The sequence below is a fragment of the Poecilia mexicana genome, unplaced genomic scaffold (assembly GCF_051168715.1).
Source record: "Poecilia mexicana isolate PSO_F unplaced genomic scaffold, ASM5116871v1 scaffold_13, whole genome shotgun sequence".
Lineage (NCBI taxonomy): Eukaryota > Metazoa > Chordata > Actinopteri > Cyprinodontiformes > Poeciliidae > Poecilia > Poecilia mexicana.
The window spans coordinates 21,870,238-21,886,486 of NW_028263382.1; the positions used below are offsets into that span (position 1 = coordinate 21,870,238).

At 36.9% G+C, this 16,249-nt stretch overlaps 2 protein-coding genes across 4 annotated transcripts; one reads left to right on the plus strand and one right to left on the minus strand.

The window, feature by feature from the left end:
• The first annotated feature begins 51 nt into the window (after nucleotides 1–51).
• Nucleotides 52–9,025, plus strand: nlrc3l (NLR family, CARD domain containing 3-like). Its single transcript, XM_015003666.2, has 12 exons — nucleotides 52–322; nucleotides 711–902; nucleotides 2,563–2,655; nucleotides 2,754–2,928; nucleotides 3,165–3,312; nucleotides 3,503–3,595; nucleotides 3,781–4,133; nucleotides 4,746–4,952; nucleotides 5,417–5,592; nucleotides 5,674–5,944; nucleotides 6,042–6,257; nucleotides 7,734–9,025. Exons 1-12 carry the CDS (start codon nucleotides 309–311, stop codon nucleotides 8,112–8,114), a joined length of 2,319 nt encoding a protein of 772 aa, XP_014859152.2. The 5' UTR covers nucleotides 52–308; the 3' UTR covers nucleotides 8,115–9,025.
• An 805-nt stretch (nucleotides 9,026–9,830) lies between these two features.
• On the minus strand, nucleotides 9,831–14,165 carry LOC106927833 (uncharacterized). 3 transcript variants are annotated; one of them, XM_088011881.1, is made up of 7 exons: nucleotides 14,106–14,165; nucleotides 13,545–13,588; nucleotides 12,548–12,874; nucleotides 12,326–12,404; nucleotides 10,916–11,019; nucleotides 10,290–10,655; nucleotides 9,831–10,130 (listed from the first exon to the last, which is right to left on the minus strand). In XM_088011881.1, the coding sequence occupies exons 1-7, from the start codon at nucleotides 14,150–14,152 to the stop codon at nucleotides 10,117–10,119; spliced, it is 981 nt and encodes a 326-aa protein (XP_087868007.1). In that variant the 5' UTR covers nucleotides 14,153–14,165; the 3' UTR covers nucleotides 9,831–10,116. The 3 variants fall into 3 exon arrangements, with proteins under 3 accessions (XP_087868007.1, XP_087868006.1, XP_087868008.1); XM_088011880.1 differs by having other exon boundaries at nucleotides 10,916–11,031; XM_088011882.1 differs by having other exon boundaries at nucleotides 10,916–11,031; nucleotides 13,545–13,610; nucleotides 14,106–14,160.
• Nucleotides 14,166–16,249: the final 2,084 nt, after the last annotated feature.

Here is a 16,249-nt window from a genome sequence, read left to right on the forward strand (position 1 = left end):
GGTTTAAGTAATCGTAAAACTGAAGCTCTTATTCTGAAAATTTAAGGCCGGAAATTGTTCAGATGACGAAGGAAAATGATCAGGAAATGAAAGTTAGACACGGCTTTAGTCATGACCTTTTAAGTTTTAGCCTGTTTTATTTGCATTGTTTGCTAGTGGAAGTGTATTTATTATACAACCCGCCACCTTTCCACTGCTCGGTGTTAATGTAAAGCGGTTTTCAGACTGTAAAGTGAGGTAAACCAGGTGTTTTCAGTTTCATTTCCGCCCGTCTTAAACTCACCTGGCAAACATTACAACCAAGAACCATGGACTCAGAAAGGTAGGTTGTGTTCTTTGTATAAAGCAACTATTGAAGTTTGTTTTAAATATTTTAGTATGAAACATTTCTTACATGTAACGTAGTTCTACTTGTAAGCACCACCGCTAAGCTAAAACAGAAGTTTTAGCTTCTGCTAAAAAAAAGGCAAAAACATTTGATCTGATTTGGCTACAAGTACTTCATGATTTAGAATAGTTTTATAATTGTGGTTAATATGGTTGCATAAATGTTACTGCATTAGTTACAGCGCTTTGTAAAAGTATTATAGCACAGATATTACATGTTCACACATTACTACTAAAAACTGCAACGTGTGGCGTGCTCCCCGCCCCCTTGCTCTGATAGCCATAAATTAAGTCAATTAAAGCTTTTCTTTTGATTTCCACAGCAACCAAGCCGCAGGAAGCGATGTGGAATCGGAGAGTGAGACCTATGAGAGGCCCCCGTCCAGTTATGGTTCGATGAAGAGCGAATGTGATGAGATGGAGAAGAAGAGCGATGAGGAGGAGGAAGGAGGGGGAGGAATCCCTGAAGTCGTGTGTTTTGCAGCACCGGATCCTCCTGCTCCTCCAGTTGTTGGGTAATTTTGCACATAGTTTCACAATTGTTCCAACTTGTCTGTGTCTTATATGCATTTTGGTGCTTTAGAATCGGATTAGATCTCCACTGACCTTTGCTTTGCTGTGTGTTTGGGCTGGTTTAACCTCATATCGGATTATGATGGTATGAAGTTATATTACACCTTCTGATTGTATCACTGCGTGTGAGAAAATATTTGTCATGTTTACAGAAACTAGTAAACACCTTCTTATTTCTCTTGATGGCTTTTACTTTGAAAGTTAATTATGAACACCAATTAGATGTATCATGACATTCTGACTATGACTACATGGCTTCTTTGCTTTGGCCGCCAAAGCAGCCTCACCTGGTGAGCTATGGGCTCCACTAGACCCCCAAAGAAGTGCTGTGGAGTCTTGTAGAAAGATGTTTACAACAAATCCTTGAACTTTTTAAACTGTGAGCTGAGACTTCCATGAGTCAGACTTGTTTTAAGCTAACCACTGATCATTATCTGACCCCTTTCTAACAGCAGTTTGAGGTGCAGTAGATTACCTGTCTTGTTGGACCACACATGGCAGCCTTCAATTCCCATTTACATCATAGAGCCCTGGCTACGTAAAGCCCTCTGATTTGTTTCACCGCTATTCCTGTCATTGAGAGCATTCAGAGCTTTAGGATGCGCGCTAACTAGTTGTTGAATCATCACAATTTGCCTCTTGCCAAACTCACTCAAATCCTTAAGCTTGAACATTTTCACTGCTTCTATGTTCTTTGTTACAGAGATGCACATTATCAGCAAGTAGTCATAATGTTATACCTGATCGGTGTATAAAGTTTGTACATTTCTATCATACTTTTTTCAAAATAAATGCATGAAATTAACATTGTAGCAAAGACGAAACATATAGCAATAACATATAGTGTATATATATATATATATATATATATATATATATATATATATATATATATCATAACATACATATAGTTCCTCTGCTCCAGTATAGTTGCGTAGAGATTTAGTTCTTAAGGATATGAGAATTCAGTGGTAATTTCTTTGAGTTTTGTGGTTTTCTCTTGGATCTGTTGTCAGTCCAAAGTTTATTGTTGGGTTTAGCATTAAGAAGATTTCCTCCTATTAAATGGGTTTGCTGCAATCCCTTCATCTTTGTCCGTGATACTGACCAAATGCATGTAAACGGCTGAATTCAAAGAAAGTTGGAAGATAAAAAATAAAATTCTCAGAGTTTTCTGGCATTTAGCAGATAGAGATAATTTCTGTCATTCTAACTGACTGAAAACAAGAGAAGTTTGGTCTTATTTAACTCCAGACAGTGAGAAAAAAATGTGCTTGTCCCTTTTAGGGCTGTGTAATTTTATCGATCCTATGATATCTATCAATATCTTTTTCCTCAGTAAGTATAGATTTTTCATTTGCGAGTATCAACATATTAACTATAAAAGCAGCAAAAGTCCAAAGAAAAACTCTGAAAGACCTCCAGAAAGTCAGACAAACTACTGACCGAATCCCTAGATTCAGCCTTGATCCTTTGAAGCAAAATGTACTGGTGATTTAAAACGTTTGCACAACAAAGGTTTTGCCTTTTAAATGTTGAATAAACCACAGGTTTCTTTGATTCTTTTAGGAGTTTTGTGTTAATCAGACGAATATTTTGCAGGTCTCAGATGGGGCACTCTCGGTATACAGAGACACTCTACACTGAAGCCACTGAGCAGACCAGGCCACCAGATGGGATGGTGATTGATGCAGGGTAAAGAAAACACAGAAAACACTGCTGTCATACAGACGGCTCGAATGTGGAGTTAGTTATCTATAACTTGACTTAAATCAGTTAATTTTCTCTCTCAGCTCTGAAGAACTAGATGATCTCGAAGAGGCAGAATTGGATGAAGACGATGAACTTTTGACAACTTGTTCCCCTGAACCACCCGAGCCTCTTGAAATGGAAGGTTTGCCTCAGGAGGATGAGAGCAGCCAGCCAGGAAAACTAGACCCAGAACTGGATCTGCCTTATATATTCAAAGTTCGTACACACTTTTTCTGCTGTTTGTTTTTGCTATTGAACAATAACCATCAGCTGTTTAAGATAAGGCTACCTTTTAAATTAATTTACCAGCTGATGATTTACACCTTCCTTACATCTTTTTATCAGTTAATCTTTGTGTGTTTTTTTAAACAAATTTTTCCAGTTGAGAGTTAAATTATTTGTACTACTTGTAACAAACAAGTTAACATTTGTCCATTTGTCTGTGTCTGAAGAGCATCCAGGAAGTTCTATCCCGGCTCAACAATGACGAGCTGTTCAAGTTTAAGATATGGTTTAAAAAATGGGAGCCGCTTCCCGTCCTGCAGCAAATCCTGGACGGAGATGTTCTCGATTTTGTGGATAAGATCATTGAGCTGTTTGGTAAGAAAACACTGCCACGATGTGCAAGTTTGGTGGAGCTCAAAACTGGGAGTAAAGCAGATTTCTGTGATCCTGTAGTTGTGTCATTACCAGTAGTGTTCACATATTTGGATGGATCATTGTGCAGCGTGTGCTTCCTGTTACTTTTCCATCAACTGCTTACTCATCTGATTTTGCTTTTCACCTCCAGGCCAGGATAAAGCCCTGACAAAGACAATAAGCACGCTTGAAAGATTGGAGAAGACGGAGGAGATTAATGAACTGAAGACAAAATGCGCGAAAGGTGAGATAACGCCGGGTCATTTTGAAGAAAGACCAGAGCTCTTTACAAACCAGATTTATCCCATTCATAACTGAACATCCAGTACTTTATTAAATGAAGCGCATGTTCGAAACTGGCTTAATTTAACTCTTTATTCAGAATTCCACTCATGTTTTTTCCTTTTCTTTTTTTTTCTCCTCAAACAGCTCTGTTTCGTTTTTACCTGAAGGAGTTTTTATTCCGTAAAAGTCAAATCACTCACGAGGGGGTGCCTCAAGCCGGAAAGCAGCAGTTTCTGAACGCCGTGTATGTGGAGCCTCAGATTTCCATCCGTGGCTTTGGAGGAGTCGACCCGTCTCATGAGATCTTAACACAAACCCCGAAACCTATCCAAGTCCCCAGCGAGGACTCGCTTGTTGCCTTGAACAACCTGTTCCGACTGCAGAAAGAAGACGGCTCACCGGTGAAGACGGTCGTGACCACGGGGATCCCAGGAGTCGGGATGTCTGTCTCTGTGGCAAAGTTCTGCCTGGACTGGTCAGAGGAAAAGGCCAACAGGGTGAGAACGGACACAAGCTTTCTTTTAGTAATCAGTAATCTGGGTTCTGATGCGATAAACCAACATAAAATGGTGTTTAATTTTAAAACTGAAGGGTAAATAGTACATGGCTTTTGCAAATGAAAATCTGAAAAAATGTGGCATGTGGCCACAACTAGACAGTGACACATTTTTCTATTTCTTTGATGATCTGATCTAGTTATCTTTTAAACTCATATTAGCTAGCAATTTTAGGTTTGCATCGGGACCAGAGTAACTAATTTCATTCCACTTCATGTTTTTAACATGTTTGAAATGAAAATGAATTCCTTGAATCCTTAAAACACGCAGCTTTTATTTGAATATCTCATCAACTTTCCTCTTATTTAGATTTGTTTTCCATTTCTGTCTGTTTTTCTTCATTCTTTGCTACAGCAGTGTGCACCATTTGGTAGCATTGTCATTAATGTGTAATGTGTCATTATTGTCATTGAAATTTGATATTAGTTTTCCACACTACAGATGTAGTTTCTGTTCTTGTAGATATCTTTGAAAAGCATTTTTGTTTGTTTGCTTGTATATTTGTATATTTTGGAAATTAAACTTTTTTGATTCCTTTTCATTTCTGCTCAGGATATTCAGTACATCTTGAAGCTTTCGTTCCGGTCCCTGCGACATTTCCGGAACAAAGAATATGAGGAAGAAGGCATATCGATGCAAGAGATATTGGAATATTGCCACGCTCCTATAAAGGGTCTGAAGATACTGGAGGAAGAGAACGCCAAATATATCATTATAATGGACTGCTATGATTGCTACGAGGCGCCTCTGGACTTTCAGGTATCCCCTCTGCACACATTCGGGAGAATCTTCAGAAATCATCTATAAATGATGATTCATTAACTCAAAGTTTTAACTAGACTTATTACACAGAGTGATTTATTTCAAGGGTTCTTTTCTGTGAACTGATTATTATTGATTTGAGCAAATGAAAAAGCCAAATTATGATTCTCAGAATATTTATTAGGATTATTACAAAAAAGGAGTTGTCCATCAGTGTCTATCTACAGGACAGCTGTCAAGTCAGCAGTCTTGCTCATGACTATGAGTCATAAAATTAAATAAATTAACGATTTGCTGATATTCTGATTAACTGACATGGATCTGTTGACATTCTTGCCTGCATTTGGAATAAAGAAGTAAATATATCTAGGAAAACTAAACAATCTAAGTTATAAGAAAATGTCTTGTTGCAAGAAGAAATGTTTTTTAAAAAAGGTTTTATGTTTTGTTCTTACCTTCAGAAAGCTCCGGAGATTACCGATAACAACACCAAAACACACATAGATATTTTGATTGTCAACCTCATACGAGGAAATTTGCTTCCTAATGCTCGACTCTGGATCCTGGGAAGACGAGCAGCGGTCACAGAGATACCGTCTAAGTTTGTAGATGTTGTCGCTGAGCTGCAGGGTTTTACGTAGGTGGTCTCTTTTATTTGTTAAAAGTCTCTCTGTTTAGTAGTGTGCCTTTTCCTTACCCTCTTCTCTGTGTTCTCCAGTGATGAGATGAAAGACGACTACCTGACCAAGCACTTTGCTGACGCTCAGTTATCAGCGAAGATTGTGAGACACTACAAGCGTGTGCCGACGATTCAGATTCTCGCTCGCCAGCCGTTTTTCACCTGGATGGTGTCAAGAATATTCAAGAGCTGCTATAAGCAGGAGAACTATGGAAGCAACAAACCCAGAGTGACGCCGTTTCTCATCCACTTTATTATCATCCAGACGAATCGCATGCTGAAGTTCTACTTCAGAAAGAGGGATAATGAGGTGTGTACTGCTTTTTCCTGTTTAAATGTTGTCTCTCCATGTCTCAATTTCAGCGTTGGCGTTTGCAATGTCTTGTTTCTGGCCTGTTTTCATGCAGAAATGGACCAAAGTCGAGGTAAACTTGCTGAGAATGTTAGGGAAGATGTCCTTCAAGATGCTGGAGAAGAACACCAACGTGTTCACCGAGGAGGATGTAAAGGACGTGGCTCTGGAGCTGAACGAGGTGGTTGTGTTCTCGGGCCTTTGTACCGAGCTCGTTCCTACAGCCATCACCGGGAAAAGGACGTTCTGCTTCTCTCACTACACCATTCAGGTAAACCACCATGTTGTGTCTGTATATTGCACCCAACTAATGATTTAGTGAGAATTTAACTCCTTGCTAATGAGTCTGCAGTTTGCTCTTGGTAAGGAATGTGGAATTGAAGCATTTTTCAACAATGAAACCAATCTGTCAGAATTTTATTGGGGATTTGTAAGAATAGATCTAGGCTTTAAAATATGAGAAAGTTGGTCCTAAATATTTTTTTTTAGATAACCTTAGAGTAAAACAACCAGGTTCTATACAAATATATCAAGGCTGTGTGAGGCTGTTTGAGTCGCAGATGTCAAGAGGAATGTTATTTTGATGGTCTAATTTGGGTTTTTATGAGCTATTTTTAAAGTATGTGAGGAGTGTCGTATTGATACCAACAAGAAGAAAATCAGCTGATGTTAAATCAACATTCACTCTGAGCAAAAGAGACTTTTGAGCCTGATGCATGCGGTCGTCTTCAGCTTGAGCCCGGCTCCATCTCCACAGATATGTGGCAGCTCTATGATCGTCTGTCTGACTTAGAGACACATCAGCATGGCATCTGGTGCTGCTTCTATCTTGTTTGTTTGGGGAAATCACTTTTAAACAGGAAATGGATGGCTGTCTGGTCTTGTTTGGGAATCTGAAGTAAGTTGTTATTCCAAAGGGTCTATGCAAAAAAGTCCTGAAATCCTAAACACACATATGACAGGGTAAAACAACACAAAGCCTGATAGAGCTTCAAATTAGCAGTGTGTGATGCAAAACAATCCAAGTATATTAATTGGTTATTTCTTGTGCTGTTGTTTCTAACTTGATTCTTACAGTTATGTTCAGTGAAATTTATCAATTGACTCAAACTAAGATGAATATTGGGTTGAATGGCTTGTCTAAATTGCCCTTTGTCATGATGGTGGGTTTACATACATGATTTTGTCCTGCATGTCTTTTTGTTGCCCTTTTATGGACTGGTGACTAGGGGGGAACCATGCGTCTCGCTCCGTTGCCTGCTGGAATGACACAGAATTAAGCCGGATGGAGAATGAATGGATTATTTGGGAAGCTCGATCGATAACAGTAGTTATTCCTTTGCTGTGCAGCTTCTTCCCAACACCATTCCTACCCTTTAAACTGAGTATAGTTGGATATTACACTGTAAGAGCTGGGCTCATTTTAGAAAAAAATAATTATTTATAGCTTAAATTCACAATATTTTCAATCATTATTGATCACTTGGAAAGTCTAAGGTTGTTTATCCTCTTTGGTGGAGGCAGAGTGGTGAACAGCAAAAACCCCAGAAGTTGCTTTAAACCCTAATCAGATTGTAGTTTCTGCATTCCCCCACTAGGTGGCATAGCTGCTTGAGAGAAATGGAAAGCAGAGTGACATTAAAACTGCCTGCTACATTTGTAAAAACTGTAGATAGCTACAGTTTTCCAACTTGTAAATAGTGACAAGCATAACCAATCCCTTAACATCTGCTGTTTCCTCTCCTAGGAGTTCATGGCTGCTCTGTATGTCTTCTTAGCGTTCTACCTGGACTCTAAGAACGTTCTGGAGAGTGGCTTCCTGCCCAGAGTCTTCTCGTATAAATACAATGGCAAATCAGCTGCAGGCCTTGTGCAGTGCGCTGTGGCCCGGACCCTGGGCTCCAAGCTGGGACATTACGATATGTTCCTGCGCTACTTGTGTGGCCTGCTCTCCGAACACTGCCACTGCAACCTGCTCGCGGGCTTCCTGTATTCACACGGCATCCCGAAGGTGGAAGGACTGAAGGAGGTGGAGCAGTTGCTGGAGCAGACCATCCAGTCCGCTCCTGAAGACAGGAAGCGGAACCTGTACGAGTGCCTTAGAGAGATGACCCAGAAAGATGACTGAGCTGAGATTAGAGGACGGCATTTAATGGATGAAGGCTGCTTTGATTTCATTCAGCTATGTCTTTAAATAAGGTGATGTTGGAAATAGCTGAAAACTAACATTAAGTGACAATCATTAAAGCAGTACTTGCTTTAATTATGATGAAACGAAGAATACTCTAGTGTTTTAGCTACACCAGACAGCATAAAATGTTCTGTTCTACATTCTAAAGGTAGACGTTTTACAGCACTGTGGTATGTGTATCCAGTCCTACAGATTACCTTTAAAATACACCCTGTCTTTGGTTTTTCTCATTTCATTTCATTCTCCATTTCAGTCTGATGTCATCTTATTTATGTCCAATCACTGGATAACTTCTTTATTTTCCTAAGCAGAGAGAAATTACACTGTGAGTTAAGGTTAGGGATCCTCAAATCCAGTCCTCCAGGGTCAGTGTCCTGTGGGTTTTAGATGTCTCACTTCAACATACCTGAGCCAAATAATGAGGTCATTAGCAGGATTCTGGAGAACCTGACTGCAGGTGATTTAGCTATCTGTGTTGAACCCCGGCCCTTGAGGATTGGACTTGAGGACCTCTAGTTTAGATAATAAATGCAGAAATGATACACAAGCGAACAGACTTTTGAGTGTTTGCAGAAGAAAGCAAAATGGGGAAAGAAGAGTCCAAAGATCATCTGCTTTCCTTCCCTTTCACATTTCCTTAACCTTGGTAAAAAGGGTTTTTGCTTGTTTGAATATTTTCTTCTAGTTGTGTTGACTTTTTCAAACATTGTTATTGATTATGCTTGGTGAATGTAAGAGGCCATATAAAGAGTTTTTCCTAGTTTAATATTTGATTGGATCTGTATTTTTTTGGCTTTACTCCTGAAGGTTGATTGAAATTGTCAGTGGCAATAAAATCCAAACACAGAGTTAAGAGTTCCTGTGAGCCAACTATGGATGGTGTTGCCACAGCTGTGGATGTTTTTCTAGAGAAAGATTCTCTTTTATATTAGTTTTCTGTTTCTCCTGCGCTCCACAGAATGAACATCAACGTGTGATTTGACTCCCAGTATAAGGTTCCTATTTTCATAAAGGATTTGACTACATTTACTTAGTGCTGTTTTTATGCTTGTTGTACCCTATCTTCAATTTGTACTTTCATAAAATCAACACTAAACAAATGTAGTCAAAACTCTTTTTGCATTAGAGCTTCAGATCCTATCAGGAAACTCAAGAGTTAGCTAATTCGGCTTATCAAATTATTGCACGAGAAACCCTGATAAAATACACAATATTTGGTCATGACAATTAAAAAAAAAATTGGAAATACGTCCATCTAACATTTTGTTTAAAGTTGTTTTCTATTGTGGGAGCTTGGAGCCTAAACTACATATGTAAACTCACTTTTTATACATTTTTTTGTTGTCAGCATTACAGTTGCTATAGTTTTTTTTTAACTTCCCATTGCCTTTTATTGAGAGTTTGTTACTTTTGGCTGCTTAGCTGCTTTCTTGGTTTCTGCAGCAAGAAGTGGAAAACTGTTATAGCGCATGTAGCGTTTATGGGGGACACTAGAGAGCACAGATGAAGGAGGTGCGGTGGACGTGTCCCACACATACCCTGCGTCAGCAACGCTCATGCTGATGCAGAATGCTGTTTATTTCAGCCTCAGTAAGGTTGTACTTAAAGACCTTTAGAGAAACCATGACCCAGTGAGACAGGACGCCTTCAATGTTAGATAAAATTGGGTTCAATTTATTGTTTTAAACAACAGATATTATGAGAGTATATATATATATTCTCTAAACCAAGACAAGGAATGAAATATTTATTTTAAGGTAGCTATTCTTCAACAAAACTGACAGTTAAATAACAATAGATGTTTAACCTTTGTATTATGCTGTACAAAAGAAAAAAAATATGTAAGAAATGCAAAACACAAAACTTAATTTGAAAGGCATGCGAGAAATACACCAGCAGTGATTCAAAATAATCCTCCAGAGTAAAATTCATTTAGTCTTCAAGCATCTTGGTCTGTAAAGGAAAGACACAGTTATTTTATTTTTAATGTATTTTGATTTATGTTTTTAGTCAAATTTTAGTGTCCATTGTTTATATCAAGCTTCTCATTAAAACATATTTCCAGTATAATTAAATGTTATGTCAAACTGGACTCTACTGTGAGCAGCTCACCTTGGCAGATGAAGGGTAATTTATCATGGCAGTTGGCATCAAGCAGCTGGATGGTTTGTGACTGATTATTCCAGACAGTCTTTCCACAGTGATTGTTGAAACTATTAGCCGGAAAACTGCTGATCCAGTCAGCTTGTTCAGCTTTGGCTCCCGATATCCACTGCCACTTTACGTTGGTGCCAAAAATGGACCGCTCAAGGCCGACCCAGACCTCTTTCTGCAGTTCTGTCTTGTTTGCCAAGATGGTCTTTAGCTCCTCCAAAACTGTCTGGTTAGTTATTTCAACCAGAGAGGAACTCTGTTGATCGCAGTATTGCAAGGCTTCAATCCAACTTTTTGTTTCATCAAACAACTGCAGAGATGAACCTTAAAATAAAAAAACTCATACTTTTGTACTGAAGCAGATAAGAAGATTGTTCTAGAAACACTTCCATGCAAACATCATGGTCTTATTGTAGCTAATTTGCAAATATAACAAAAAAAAGTACCTGTAGTCCCATTTGCAAATATAGGTAAATATACAGACAAAACCAAAATTACTCAAGCAAGAGGACACAACAAAATCAGTAAAAAATATCACATTAAATCTGTAGGATGGTGTAATTGTTTTGTTTTAAAATACTTGCCTGTGTCATTAAAAACACTTTCAGTTCCAGACAGAGAACAGATAGAATATTGTAATTCTATCTTAACTTGTAGTGGAAAGTCTGATGCACTGTATAGCTCTTTTCTGTAATAAAAACTGATCAGAAGAATATTGGACACTATACATAAATAAATGTGCGTGTAGGTGTATGCTTGGGAAAATAACTATTGAACAAATCATTTCTCAGTAAAAATATTTCTAAAGGGCCTGTTGACTTATACCAGATGTTGGTGACAAATCAAGTATTTGACAAATGCAGAGGTGTGACAAAAAATCCATAAATTAGGTTAGACATGATAAAAACACAGGAAATGGATACTGAACACACCACTTCAGAAGTGTTGACAAAACTTCAAAAAAAAAAAAAGACCTATCCTTGCATTCGGCCCCAGGTGATGGCATATGTCAAGGTTTCTCATTTCAAGCTTCTACAGCAAGAATGTCATCATGGTTAAAGCAACAAGGTCTACAGACCATCACAACCAGCTGATGCAAATAACACCATTAGCAATGGATAAAAACACATTTTGATATGCAGCTTTTTAATGCGCCCCTGGTGAAACACATCTGAATCAAATTATTTTTTAACAAGAAAGCCTTTTGAAAACTTGCTGACATGTAAAGAAGGTTTTCATCCTCTTCATTTGGATGTGTTGGAGCAGTGATGACTCCAAAAGTTGCAGGATAGAGGCACTTGAGGACTGGAGCTGCTGACCCCAACATACACACGTTTACAGGAAGAATAGCTCTGCACATCTTCCCAAACTAAAATACAGACATTGACTTCTGGATGTGGGTACATCGCCGTTTGGGGATGTTTATGAGCATTTTCTACAAGACAACTTCATATTACCAAAAGGAAGATGAAACCACAAATATCCTGTGACATTATTGATAAACATCTAAATATGAAATAAAGTTAGACTGTTTTAATATGCTAATCAACCCAAGCTTAGCCAAGAAAACCTTTACTTGGTTTCACAGAAAAACAGTAAGAACTGTTAGAATAGCCCAGCCAATCACCCGACTGAAATATGGAAAGAATAAAAGATTTACCTATACATAATTTTTCCCCAAAGTCTTTTACATTTGAAGGTGGCTTGTGAGTAAGAATGTGTCAGATTGTCTTCCTAGTTTCTGTGTCACCGTTATCAATAAGCATCTTCTCAGTAAGCATGTTCAGTAGTCATTCTGAAAGCTATTCAACTTAAAATTTAGAATGTTATTTGGATAAATATAATCTCTAAGAGTATTATGTAGATTGTTACAAACATTTGCTATAAATTATATGTGAGTAACCCAATAAGAAGCATATTTTCTGACATTAACTTGTTCAATGCTTATTTCCCCATGTATATGTTTAAAAATAATCACCACATGATGTAATTACCTCTCTTCACAGTTCTTGCAAAAAGCTGGAGCAGGACATACGTTTCTGCAGCATTTTTTACACATTTTGTATACATTTCCTAGAGCATGAAAACAAACATCTGAGTTATGCAATATGAAAATATAGAGAATTCAAAAACATTTTCCTTTAGGCACATAATTCAGGGTTTAGTTTACAACATTTATAATCATGACAAAAACTAAGGCATGTAAAACATATCACCTTTTACCGTGACTTCAAGGCATGGGTAGGCACCAGCATTTGGCCAGGAACAATCCCTTGGCAAAGCTTGTAATTCCAGTTTTAATTTGCTTCGTTTAAGATGCCTGCATGAAACTTTCAAAACATCTTTGCCATTAATGCCATTAATGTTGTTGCTATTGATGATCCATGCCTTTGAGCAATTTTCAATGGTGATTTCCGTTGTACAGCCACTCTCTGCTTTTGGAGCAGAGGGTGACTGTACAAAGCCACTCTCTGCTTTTAGAGCAGAGGGTGACTGTACAAAGCCTCTCTCTGCTATTGCAACAGAAAGTGGCTGGATAGTTCCTAAAACACAGGGAAATAATGTGAGGGGTTATATATTCTATATTTTCATGGATCCACCATATAAAATGACAGAGTACAATAGTTTGGTATTACGACTTCCTGAATATAATAACCAAAGGTTAAAGATTAAAGCTGGGTATCATATTTGGAAATTAAACCAGGAAACTTTACTGGTTTCAAAATACTTGAAATAGATGGCTGGATTTGGACTTCTTATCAACAAAATATTGATAAGCCATATTATGTTTTCTAAACAATGCTAAATTATATAAACAAAGAAGAATACATGTGACTTCCAACCTGTAAAAGTTTCATAGCAATAAAGTTTCTGACAGCTACAGTCCTCTGCTGCTCAGGTTCACAGGGTAGCTTGCTAAATGCCAAGCTGCTTGATTTAAGTTTATACAAGACAATTATTGTATAAATAAATTATAATTATTTATTATAAATTATAATTCATTATTTAATTATTTAAATTTATACAATCAATTCCTGATGTACAACACTTCTGGAGAGTGGAATAGTGGAAAGATGAATGAAGCCAGACACTTTCAACACAAAATTTAAATGAAAAATAGGTTTAGAGAACCAATAAATCTGAGTAAATGTATAAATAATTATATATTTTCTATAAAGAGAATAAAGGAACACAAAATTATAAGGAACATACTCAGCAACAGTAGCAGGATGATCCGATGATCCATGGCCTTTAACCTTTTAGAAATGGAAAGAAAGTCTAAGAAAATGATTAAACAATGATTGTCAGTAGTAGGATGGTTTTTGTTTTCTTTCCATAAACAGAATTTCTGCTGCAGCTTAATAACTTGTATTGAACTGAAAATAGCAAGGATCGTATTGATTACTATTAATCCAGATTATTTTCTCTGCCAATGCATGAATCCCCCCACTCCTCTCCATGAGCTCCATTACCCATGTAAAATATAAATTTTGGGTAAACATCAAAGGTAGTTAAGAGTCCATCAAACTTGCTAAACATGTTCATATGCAGGGTATGAATGCATAACACTTAAAATGTAATATCCTACCAAATATTGCTTTGAAGTTATCATTTACATTTGCAATATTGCACACACTGATATTTTGAACATGACTGTGATTCAATATATTTTGCAGTTCGACATCTATTTATGAATTACAGAGTAATTATTCGAGATCTTGAATTTAAATAATATCTAGTATTTAATGCTCTTTGGCTTTATTGTAAACTCACCTGGTGAAGCAGAACAGAAGACAGAGCTGCCACAGAAGAAGAGGCATAGATCTTGAGAGTGAACTTTAAAAACATTTATTCTCTTTTTATGTGACTGACCACACCTACATGATCCATTTTTTTTCAGAAGGAAAACAGGTATTTACATTTTCTTCAAAGATCAGCCCTATTATGGAAAGCAGGTACGCCTGTGTAATAAAGCAGCCTTGTGTCCCAGTTAATGCCTTATATTTGAGTAATATTTACATTCTTTTTTAGCTTTCCTGGTTCCCCAATTGTTGAGATATGACAAAGCAAAAATTATGTGTATATATGTATTCACAGACTCTTCTCAATACGTTTCTGAAATAATTTTAACAGCAATTATAGCCTCTGATCCTACAGTTTTTAACTCTCAAATGTAAAATGTCAAGCGTCAGTGCACAGCCGTTTTCAGATGTGTTCAAAGATCTTAGTTGATATTTAAACCTGGGGACTGAATGGTCCACTCAAGGACATTCATGTTACCCCAGAGTACATTATTTTAGGAAGGTGACTTTTAGGAAGGTGTTCCTTGGTACCTAAATGGTGAAACTGTGACCTGTGAAAGAATGTTTCACATTTATGAACTTGTCTTTTACCAAAAGGGAAGTAAGATTATATTTGTATTTATGCAAAATACTGTACCTGAGCTCAGCTAAGATGAGGTCAACAACACAATGGGCCATAGAAATATTACTCCTTTCATGGGATTAAAAGTTGTTTTACACAGGAAAAAACCTAATACAGATTCCAGTTAGGAGGAAATGTCGTGACACACCGTAATAAATACTTTTAGGTTTTTTTCTAGTATTTCCTTATTATGTTCAGTCCTTTTTCATGTAACATTTCTCTGTGTTCAGCAATCATGCACTTGGTATTTGAGGGAGATTTTTCCTAAACCTTTAAGGTCCTTCTGACAATTTTGAGTTTTCAGATGACAGGCATACAAAGCATATAGTGAGAATATAGACTGAGATCCCATGTTGATTGGACTTTTTGCTTTAGTTATTTTATCATTTTGATCTTCTTTATTTATTTATTGACACATTAGTTTGTCCCTTGTCTCGGTTCTGTTTGTTTATTTGTTTGTGTCTTGCATATTTGGATTTGTGTCTTTCTGTGCAATGTGATGAGATCAATATCTTTTAAAGATAAAAATTAAGTGTTTTCCAACCACACTGTGCCATTTTATAGCACAATCAAGTAACTATATTTCCTTCAGTTATTATAAAAATGTTTAAATCAAATATGACTTAAAAAAAATTTGACTTTGTAATTTAACTCCTAAAAATTGGGCCTATGTCACTGACAAACAAAAGTAGCATTGAAATAAAGTGTCATGTTGTACATTTTCACATTGGTGATAAATATAAACCATAAATTTGTAATAACTTTTAAATCCCATTGAATTTTACAGCTCATTAGCATAGCTTCAGTTAAATAGAGGATACCAATGTTTGCGTTGCAGTACTTCCCTCCACAAATGTCCCCAATGAATAAGAAGAGGACTTGCTCTGAGTCTACAAAATGTGATAAAAATACACGCCAGGCAGAGTCAGGAGTTGCTAATGTTCAGGGCTCATCATGTTATTTAACTAGATAAACCTCTGCCACAACTGGGAGCTTATTTTGTTTAGCTGTCATCATTACAGTTGTTATGAAAGGAGACTATCTCTGGAGAACTAATGCAAATCCAAATTCTCTGTTAAAAATGTGGATTCAAATGAATTTTTTTTAAAAAGAGAAACGTCTTAACATATCAGGTACCCCAATACATTTAATTTATAGACATTAACAAACCCCAAAAAACAAAACACACAGTATTACTATGATTAAAGAAAAAAACAACAACCTGTAAGCTCAAGCTAAGGTCAGACATAAAGGAATCAATTAAATAAGTTAGATCAGAGTTTTGATTAGTCCTACATGATGATTCAAACTGGTTCACTTGGTTTGTTATTCTTTTCAGTCACTAACTTATTGTTATTAATTTTACAAAGACTCTGACCAATATTGACATATTAGTCTAAATGTTCAAATATATAAATGTTTTTGTTCTCATTTGGACTTCAAACTCCTAGGAAGGCTTTACAGAGACACCTTAAAAATAGAATATTAACAAC